This window comes from Rousettus aegyptiacus, unplaced genomic scaffold (assembly GCF_014176215.1).
Source record: "Rousettus aegyptiacus isolate mRouAeg1 unplaced genomic scaffold, mRouAeg1.p scaffold_m13_p_7, whole genome shotgun sequence".
Classification (NCBI taxonomy): Eukaryota; Metazoa; Chordata; class Mammalia; order Chiroptera; family Pteropodidae; genus Rousettus; species Rousettus aegyptiacus.
This window is the reverse complement of record NW_023416310.1, coordinates 26,355,923-26,365,993: the sequence shown is the minus strand read 5'-3', so window position 1 is coordinate 26,365,993 and position 10,071 is coordinate 26,355,923. Positions and strand designations below refer to the sequence as shown.

Here is a 10,071-nt window from a genome sequence, read left to right as displayed (position 1 = left end):
CCAAATAACTTTTTTAATTTGCAAAATTGTGTGGAGAGAACATAAAAAGATGTACTGTTAATGTTTTTTTTTTTTTGTATTTTTTATCTCCTTACCTTTTCTTCTGTACTAAATAAACGTTTCCCTAAGTTTCTCATTTGAATCTATTCAGGAAAGGTTAAGATGGAACAATAAATGCTTGCTCATCATAACTTTATCAGTCTTTAATCAGGTCTTCCAAAAGATAATTTTCTACTTGATAGTGTACCACAAAGGACTTTTAATAAAAGGCATAAAACTCTCCTGCCCCCAAAAGAAAACATCAAAGTGACAACTCCGTTTTTATAAAACAAAACAAAAAAACTTCTAGGACATTGAAGCAAAATCTGCTTCAATTGGGCAAGGTGACTTACATATAGTGAAAGTGATTATCAACTCTGGTTTTCACATCAGAATCACCTGTGGAACCTTTAAATTTATGCAGATATCAAAGTTCCATCCCATGATATTAAGATTTAGTGGGTTGGAGTGATTTCTTTTTAAAAAGCCTGACAGATGATTCTGATATACAGCCAAGGTTGAGGACCACAGATATAGACTAAACAGTATAACTCTTTATTTTAACTTATTGGTAAGGTTGAATCAAAGGTTGTCATATTGGTTGTATTTTAGTCAATTTTGGTGAATGCAAAAGATAAGCATCTCTCACTCTCCTTCTGACACCTTATTATTATAGAAATCATGTGTGTATCTGTGAACGGATGTAACAGCAGTAGTTGGGAAGTAGTTGCTTTTTAAAAGACACATTAAAACCAAACCTGTATATTAAGCAGGGATGGACTGATAATGGCTGGCAGTATAAAACCAGTGAACTGAAAAGAACATAAGCTACTGACCACATTTAAAAGTGATGTTATCTTATAGCAAATTTAATTTCCCTATTGTGTTGGATAGATGATAGCTGCATGAAACCTCTTTCCCAATCATTTCATTTGATTTTTCAAAAATACCATTATACAACTCTTTCATGGATTTTCACTAATTCATACATATATAGCACATCATATATACACATCTATTATAGCAATTAATTCCACTTTGCAACTGTCCACACTTCTCTCCAATTAGACTATAAACTCACTGAGGTAAAGATAATTTCATATTACTTTCAGTATCCTCCCTACTACCCAGGGAAGGGAAAATTAATATTTTTTCTAAGGACTTTATCTACATAATCTCATTTAATCCTCACAGGTAACCTAAGTAATAGGCAGTGCAAGCCTGATTTTTATAAGTGAAGAAACTAAGACTCAAAAGATGTAAGTTATTTATATCAGAGTGACAACGCTAGTAAGTAACACAGCTCAGATTTGTGTTCAGGTATAATTAATATCTATGTCCTTCTGAATGCTCTTTTAAATACATCATAATAAGTAACAGTTTTTATAGAGTGTCTCATATAAATAGACACAAAATGAATATTGGTTTAAATTACAGTAGAACCAGACCACAAATTATTTCATATTAAAGTTTATCATCTATTTCCTCAATGCAGAAAGATTAATGAAATTACAGGACAAAAAATAGAATAAATTTAAGGCAATTACAGAGATAGGAATGTAGGACTTCTGTTTTTGTTTGTAAGTTTTTACTGTCATCTAAACTACAACAGTTTAAAAATCGAATTTCATGAAAATACTGCCTTACAAAATAAAAAAAGAAAAAAAGAAAAGAAAATACTGCCTTACACCTAATAAGACAAAGTAATCTAGATAAATCAAGCAGAGAGCAAACAAAAGGGGGAAAATCTAAGTACATTTTAAAAATAAAGTTTCACTAGCTAATATTAATTGCAGCAACTTTTCTCTAAATCCAATTGCTATAAGCAAAATTCTTCAAATGATTAGTTAAAAACAGTGGATAAAAAGTAAAGAATACTAACATGTTTATTGTGCTCGTATATATTATTTGTATTTTTTGTGGAGTCCTAATGGTCTGCTTGTCAGCTAAAAATAATTTTAAAATAATTTTCAGAACTAAAGATTCTCCAAAATCTCTTCATAAAATAATTAACAATGACTAATGAAGAATCTAATAAATTAGAAGTCATTTGCAAGGATCATGTAAAATTTAATGAATCTGAAATAATTTCAGAGTCACTAAAATGGTTAAGACCAGAGCTGAGAGAAGTGGCATGTCAAGCGCACGGTGGCTAATGTTAGTGCATTTCCAAATAGTGTTGGTCTTTCTCCAAAAAATGCTTTGACCAGTAAAAAGTAAACAAGAAACAACTTACAGAAAACTAGTATTCCCAAAGTCCTAAAACTGTGATGTAAAAGTATAAAAAGCAGCTATGTTTATTTTAATTGATCTATTTGAAATAAAATTTAAAAGATTGTATATAAAACAATAATGAGAAAACAGGGTATGGAGATTCTCTGGGGGTTGTGTTCTTTCTTTTCATTCTCAAAAATCCAAATGCCTTTAAAAAGGTTTTGGATTAGGATAAATAAAAATGTATATTTAAGTGAAAAATAAGTGATAAGAAACTGAGCTTGACTGCTTATTTTCAACAACTTTATAAAATATTCCTCATTAAAAACAGAATATCTTGACTATTAAACATGAGATTCACAAAAGAAAATGATTTTTTTGGATGGTTAGCAGAGGTATGGACAGAGGTGCATAGTCCCTAAAAATCTTAAGAGAGGCAGCATGAAAGGTGTAGAGAACAGCTTCTGGAGTCACTCTGACTTAAGATTCAAATCTGGCTGCACAATTTATTTAGTTTTGCAACATGGGCAAGCTACCTCATCTCACTGATTCTTAGTCTTTTCTTTATGAGAAAGGTGCTAAGATTGCCTATTATTTTAACCCCCCCCCCCACACACACACACACGTTCCCCCTTTATCCTTAGAATATCATCCACTTATGTAGCTACTTGATCATTGGTATACTAATTCGAAAGCATGATAAGTCTTTGTTGAGGGAAGATCTTAACATTTTTGCATTGAAAATATAAAGCTCTAAAAAATACTTTCATACCAATTAGCAATCTCAAATTATTTTTTTAAATATGACTTAAAGATAGCTTTAACAAACTCCTCCTAGAAATGAAAAAACAAATATTTCTTATTTAACAGGCATTAAGCTCTTACACACGCCAGGCACTGCTGCAGGTACTGGGACATAAATAAATCAAAAGAAGTCCCAGATCTCACAGAATTTACATTCTACTTGTAAAACATAAACTAGCACTTTAGAAGAAGAAAAGGAGTGTGACTCAGAGCTCTGTCTAATATAAGAACAACTTATAGCAAAATGCAGTTTTACTTTTTCTGGCTCTCTACATGGTTTATTCTTTCGGGGTCATTTCTTTGAGGAACTGATGAAAATCGCAGACATACTCATCATTAAAAAATATTTATGTAGACACATAAATATATTTGCAAAACGTTGTGGGGGAATCACAAACTCCTTGATTAAGAATTCCTGCTAGACTCTTTTCCATATATTTTTATTTTAAAAGTTGGGAAAATATTGATATTGCTAATATTAACATTAACAAATTTCAAATAGTTGAACTGAGAAACAAATTTAGAAAACAACTTAATAAGATTATCCTAGTAAACATTCTGAATACATTTTAATAATTTAGTTACTGACTTATAGTCAAATCAGTTTTTTGAAATGAATTAATTAACCAAAAGAGTTTTTAAAAGAAAAATAAATAAATCCTAATGGTACTACTTACAGGCATTTACAGTAGAATAATCCTATCTATAATACAGACATTTTAGGAATCTAAAAAATTTATTTAACTCTGACTAGCATTCTTTTCTCACGTATCTAAACACATTATTTTTGTTACTAAAACAAGACTTAAATTTTATAGCTCCCAATTGTTGCCTCTGAATTTTGACCATACTTCAGTCTTCCCCATTCTGCAAAAGCAACTACCACCTCTGCCATTGGGCTTCCTGGCAACATCTTCCACATGGCACAGACTAAGTCAAGCAGCATTCCTGGAGCATTTCTCTGCCCATCTCATTGCTACAGCAGGTCAAGAGCTAATAATTTAATTAAACATCTATAATTTCTTCATTTTTTTTCTTCTGTATTTTTTTAGTACATTTCTGCTACTTGTGATTATGGTTTAACATTTTTCTAAGGTCATGGTATTCTGAAAGGATAAAAGTCACATTTCCCAAGATAAAATTCTGGGCTGCAAAAATTAGTTTTTACAGTAAATAGGAAGTTCCTCTAATCCATATATAGCTACTTAAAACGAATTTATGCTTATTGTCTGATCTCTGTAATTATTTCAAAACTACTTCCAGTATCTCTTTAATAAGGCACATGTTTCTAACAGATTAAAATACCACAGATATTCTTTTTTTGAGTCTATCATTCCTATGCTCCAAACATATGGTGGCTCCTCAATCTAAAATGGCCTCTCCAAGTCTCCTCAAAAATACTTCTGACATCCTATATTCTTAAATTTCACAACAGTTCCATGTTAGTCAAAATAATGTTCTTCCTTTTAAAGACAGCTTATACTTTGTTCTTGGCTCCCCCATGCACTTGAACTATCGTCCTCCTTATTTTATGCCTGCCATTCAAATCATTCCTCAAATCCTATCTTTTCTCTGAAAATCAGACTTTCCCAGCAATCACTGTAATACTCACATGAGAATTAATCACAATCTAGACTTTGTCATTTCTTTTTATTCTTTACTAGATGATATGAAACATTTTTATTATTTAACTTTTTTTTATATCTACATTGTAAGCTGCATTGAGAGCAGGGGTGGGACTCTATCTTTTGTCTGTAGTCTCTTCCCTACATCAATTCACTACATGGTAGACTCAGTGTTTGATCTGCTGATATTAATAAAAAGCTTATATATGTATCTCCGTAATTTAAAGTCATATAATAATCATACTTAAAGCAAGTTTTATATCCTGAGCATTTTCCCATACCTTTATGGTTCTGTTGCCTATTTATTCACTGTCTATAAAGCTACTATGTTTAAGTCTTTTCTACTTAAAAAAAAGTTTAAAAGTCCCCTCCTTGGTATTCATTTAACAGAAATTTAGGGTTATAAAACAATGAAAAAATTATGTTTGGAGTAAAAGCAGCCAACTTTGTGAGGGAGCAACGTATAATGAAATAATCTTTTAAGATTACACACTACGGTTGCATTTCAAATACATGAGGAAACAGGAATACTTGTATGACTAATAAATGAATCAATAGCTAACTTTTGAGGGCTTATTTCCTCTAACCGTGGTAGCAGATGCCATACAGAACCTATAAGCTGGCTGAAAAGGTAAAACTCTCTTCACTCTACCTCCCAATTACCACCATTTTCTTTAAGCTATGTCAACATCCTATCCTCAGTTGTTTGATTTAAAATTATCTAAATGTATCACAATGACATCTTTATTTTTAAATTAATTTTTACAGCTTTGGATATAATTCTTAACATTCTGAGGTACCCACCATACAAGAAAGACTCAACTCGGAATTACCACTCTAGACCAAGATATAAATTGCTACTATCAATATACACTATCAACTTTTGTCCAACCCACTAAATCTATTAGTTGTTAAATTTTCCTTTATGACAGTACACTTTTATTTTTAAGGAAAAAAATGATGTGATATTGCTGCGTAGTAATAAATCCTAGAAAACAATGCAACTGAGATGATACATAATTTCTACTAGTGGCTGCCAAGCAGAACTGGTGGGTAAGTCTATTTTTTCTCAACAAGTTCATTGGCTTCCTTAAATCTTTGAAGTGTACATGTTAAAAATTAAGTTATTCAATTTTTGATGTTACAAAACTTAAAAACCCTGTAAGAAAATACTTATTTGAGTTATTGACTATGAAATTCGGAGCAATTAAAAAAAAAAAAAAAAGACACTGTTTTGTCTCCTGGTACTAGTCCTAAAATAAAAAAATAAAAAAAAAACTGCAAAGGAGCAGCTGACAGCTTATCACTATTTCTAAGGAAGGTAAAGGGATAAAGAGATTTGCTCTGATGAAGCACAGCAGGGTACAACAAAAATGGTTACCTCAGGTGAACACATAAACCCGCAGCACAATAAGATTAGAAAGAAATTATCCTCAGGCATTCATTCAACTGGGCACAAAGGGACACTTAAATGTTTGGTCATTAAAATAACAACTCATTCACTACAGCTAACTTCCAGCAATGGTAGCAGCCTGCTGAAGGAGAAACTGAGATATTTAAAAGTGCATTCTTTGCCTCACAATTAAGATTTAAAGGAGAAGAAGAAAAGGCAGACACACAGGGAGGAAGTAAGTACAGCTCAAACAAAAAGGTATTTGATACCGATTAAGTGACAAACATATCTACAAAACAGACTTTTACTTCTACTTCCATTTCAATATATTTCCTTAAATTTTAAGTGGTTCCTTAAAATAAGCAGTAATAATTTATTATAGATTTCATTATGTGAATATATCCATCTCTAATATAAATAAATTAGATATATTCATATCTAATATTATAAATTATTTTAAATGCTTAAGAAATAAAATAAAACTTACCCCATCACTTTCTCTGTGTGGATTCAGTCTACTATAAACAGCTTCAATAACATTGCGCCTAAAAAAAATTATGCTTTAGTTTTATTAAATTACAATTATTAATCTTCTGAGTATTTAAAATACACTTCATCTTGACTACACTAAAAAATTAATTGCCCCACTAAATAGTTGCCAAGAACACAGTTTCTACAATTCACTCAGAATTTGATCTTGCACAATCCATTTGTTCTCATTTACCAATGAAAGAAGGACTTTCATCCTCAGAGTGTGATAATTCCTTAAAAAAATCTCTTTTGGATAAAATTTTAAGAGTTCTTTGGTATCAGAACCATCAACCCATTTCATCTTTAGATAACTGATGTACTGCTTACCCAAAATTATTTTATTATTAATTACAAACAAACTCAAAATTAGTTTTTTGTTTTACTTACTTGCCAGCAAGACCTCCCCCAGGAGGCAAATTTGGGATATTTTCTGCAGACAAGATGCGCATTACATGGGCAAGATCAGGCATTCCTTCCTCACCCGACTTCTCCATAATTTCTGTAGGTTTTTAAAAAAAGTTCCTAAATTAATGTGATAACTCGGTATTCATTAAGAAGTGAAATAAGAAATATAATTTGGTAGTTCCTATTTTAAAATATTAAAAGCAAACATTACCTTACTATCCCATAAGAATAAAGGTAATATAAAAAGTTATTCGCATATACACACATGTGTGTGTATACTCACTGCAGCATTATTCATTAAAAAAAAAAAAAAAACTGAACAAATTAAGTACCTAGCAATAAAGGGACAGCTAAGAAAATTTTGGTATAGTCACTAAGTGGTTTATATAATTACTAAAAATGACCTCTATGAAAAGTATAGATGAATTCAGTGAGAACTTTAATGATGAGATAAAAAAACATAAAAACGGAAAGGGAAATTATAAAAGGAAACCAGTCAGAAATGAAGAACACATTAGCTGAGATGAAGAGTATATTAGATAGAATAAATAGAGTGGAATAAGATGAGGATCAAACCACCAACACAGAGGATTGGGAAGTCAAGGCCACTCAAACAGAATGGCAAGAAGAAAGAAGCCAAGAATATAAAAATAATTTAAGAAGCCTATGAGACACAACTAAATATAAAGATATCTGTATCATAGGGGTACCTGAAGGAAAACAAGACATTGAAGAGCTATTTGAAGAAATAATGATGAAAAACTTCCCTCACCTAGTGAAGGAAATAGACATACAACCCAAGGAAACTCAGAGAGTCTTAAGAAACATGGATCCAAAGAGGCCCACACCAAGACACATTATAATTAACATGCCAATGGTTAAATAAAAAGAATCTTAAAAGCAGCAAGAGAAAGGCAGTTAGTTACCTACAAGAGCGCACCCATAAAACTGGCAGCTGATTTCTCAAAAGAAACTATGCAGGACAGAAGGGCTTGGCACAAAATATTCCAAGTTATGAAAACCCAGGATCTACAACCAAGAACACTTTCTCAAGCAAAGCTAATTTAGATCAAGGACAGATAAAGAGCTTCTCAGACAAAAATAAGCTAAAGGAATTTATCAACACCAAGCCAGTATTACAGGAAATGTTGGAGAGATTTCTTTAAGAAGAAAAAACATGTAACAAAAACAGGAATAAAGAATGGTAATAACTACATTCCATCAACAAGTTCCTCAAATGGAAAAGAATTAAGGGCTCCAAGCAAAAGACAGAATGGCTGAATAGATAAGAAAACAAGCCCCTACATATGCTGCCTACAAGAGACTCACTTCAGATTAAAAGACAAAAAGACACACACAGACTGAAAAAAGGAAGGGGATGGGAAAAGATATTGCCTTGATGGACCTAGAGGGTATTGTGCTGAATGAAAAGAGTCAGATGGAGAAAGACAAATATCGCATGATTTCACGCGATATTTCACATGTGGAATCTGAAGAACAAAATAAACAACAACAAAAACAGGAATAAATTCATAGATACAGAGACTGTTTTGAGGGCTAATAGATGGGTGGGGGTGAGGGCAAATGGATAGGAGGAGAAGAGATATGGAGATGTAGAGTGTAGCATGGGGAAGATGGTTCATATTGTTGTAATACATATATATGGGGGAAGAGTGATAGTAGATTTAGTGGGGTGATCACTTTGTGAGTTATGTGGATCTCTGATCACTAGATTGTACATCTATAATTGGAAAAAAAAAAAAAAAACCTCATTGAATTGTACAACGGAAATACAAGCAACAAATTGTTTATTATATTTCTATAAAGCCAGGGGGGAAAAATGACCCCTATGAACATAGTACAGCTACATGGAAAAACACTTTTGATCTGATTTTATGTAAAAAATAATATAAAAGTTATTAATACTATAATTACAGGAAAATAAAAGCAATGGATGGGTAAAAATCATGAGAAAAAATTAAAAACTGTTTTACAGGTTTTTTAAATATTTAGTTATGTCCCACAACAGTTTAAAGGGGGAAATAAATCCCAGAACTTGCTAATGCTTAGAAAAAAATAAAACATTTACACATTCCACTTATATTTACAACTTATAGAAAACAGAGTTTTGAAGCATGATTATTCAGCCAGTATCGAGACATAAACTGAGAAATCTGACAATGGCAACTTATTTTTAAGACAACAAAAAAACGGTGTCATAAGAATCCCTCTTGATGCAAAATCCACACTGTTTACCAAGCCTCACAAGACCTTCAATGTTACCTTAAACTTTCACCACTCCCATTTGGTTCTGCTCCTGACTCCTATTATCACCAAAGAGTCTATCCAAAGAAGCCTTCTCCTACTTCTAGATCTTCACATGTACTTTTCCTTTGGTTTCAAACACTTTTTACACCAGTCCAATCAACTACCTCTTTGAATGGTTAACTCGTTTTCCTCCTTCGGGTTTCAACTTTATATGTCACTTGCTCAAATTCTTCTCTGACCCTTGTTTGGAGTAGGTGCATAGTAACATATTCTCATGTATACAATGTTTACTATATCACAGACTGCAAGCTTCATGAAGACGGACTGTAATTTTTCTATCCTTAAACTTATATCTCTATAGAGCAGGGTTTCTCATCCTTGGCAGTACTGATATTTTGGACCTGACAATGTTTGTTATGGAGTCTACCTTGTGCACTGCAGAATGTTAAGCAACATCCCTGACATCTACCCACTAGATGCCAGTGGCACCCCTTCAGTTATGACACCAAAAATGTTTCCAGACATTGCCACATGTTCCATAGGGACGAAAATCTCTCCAATTGAGAACCATTTCTTCTAGCACTCTGTCAACCAATTTTCATATCCCTCCACTAGCCACTGCAGTCCAATCCACCACCATTATCTATCTGCCACCAGCATTAATGCTGGATTCCTAATGGGTCTTTTGGCTTCCTCTCTGGTCTCCTTTCCAATCTCGTCTCCACACAACAACTAAGAGAGCTTTGGAAAAAAGTTAGATCAAGTCATTATTGTGCTCAAAATCTTCTAATG

General features: G+C 32.4%; 1 protein-coding gene across 2 annotated transcripts in view; it reads right to left on the bottom strand.

The window, feature by feature from the left end:
• PPM1B (protein phosphatase, Mg2+/Mn2+ dependent 1B) overlaps nucleotides 1–10,071 on the bottom strand; it is a 62,501-nt gene that overhangs the window by 5,439 nt on the left and 46,991 nt on the right. For both annotated transcript variants that reach the window (XM_036224000.1, XM_036224001.1), the window contains exons 4-5: nucleotides 6,994–7,105; nucleotides 6,563–6,620 (exon numbers count right to left, since the gene is read on the bottom strand). In XM_036224000.1, coding sequence (XP_036079893.1) covers nucleotides 6,563–6,620; nucleotides 6,994–7,105 — 170 coding nt within the window. The remainder of the gene's footprint in view (nucleotides 1–6,562; nucleotides 6,621–6,993; nucleotides 7,106–10,071) is intronic.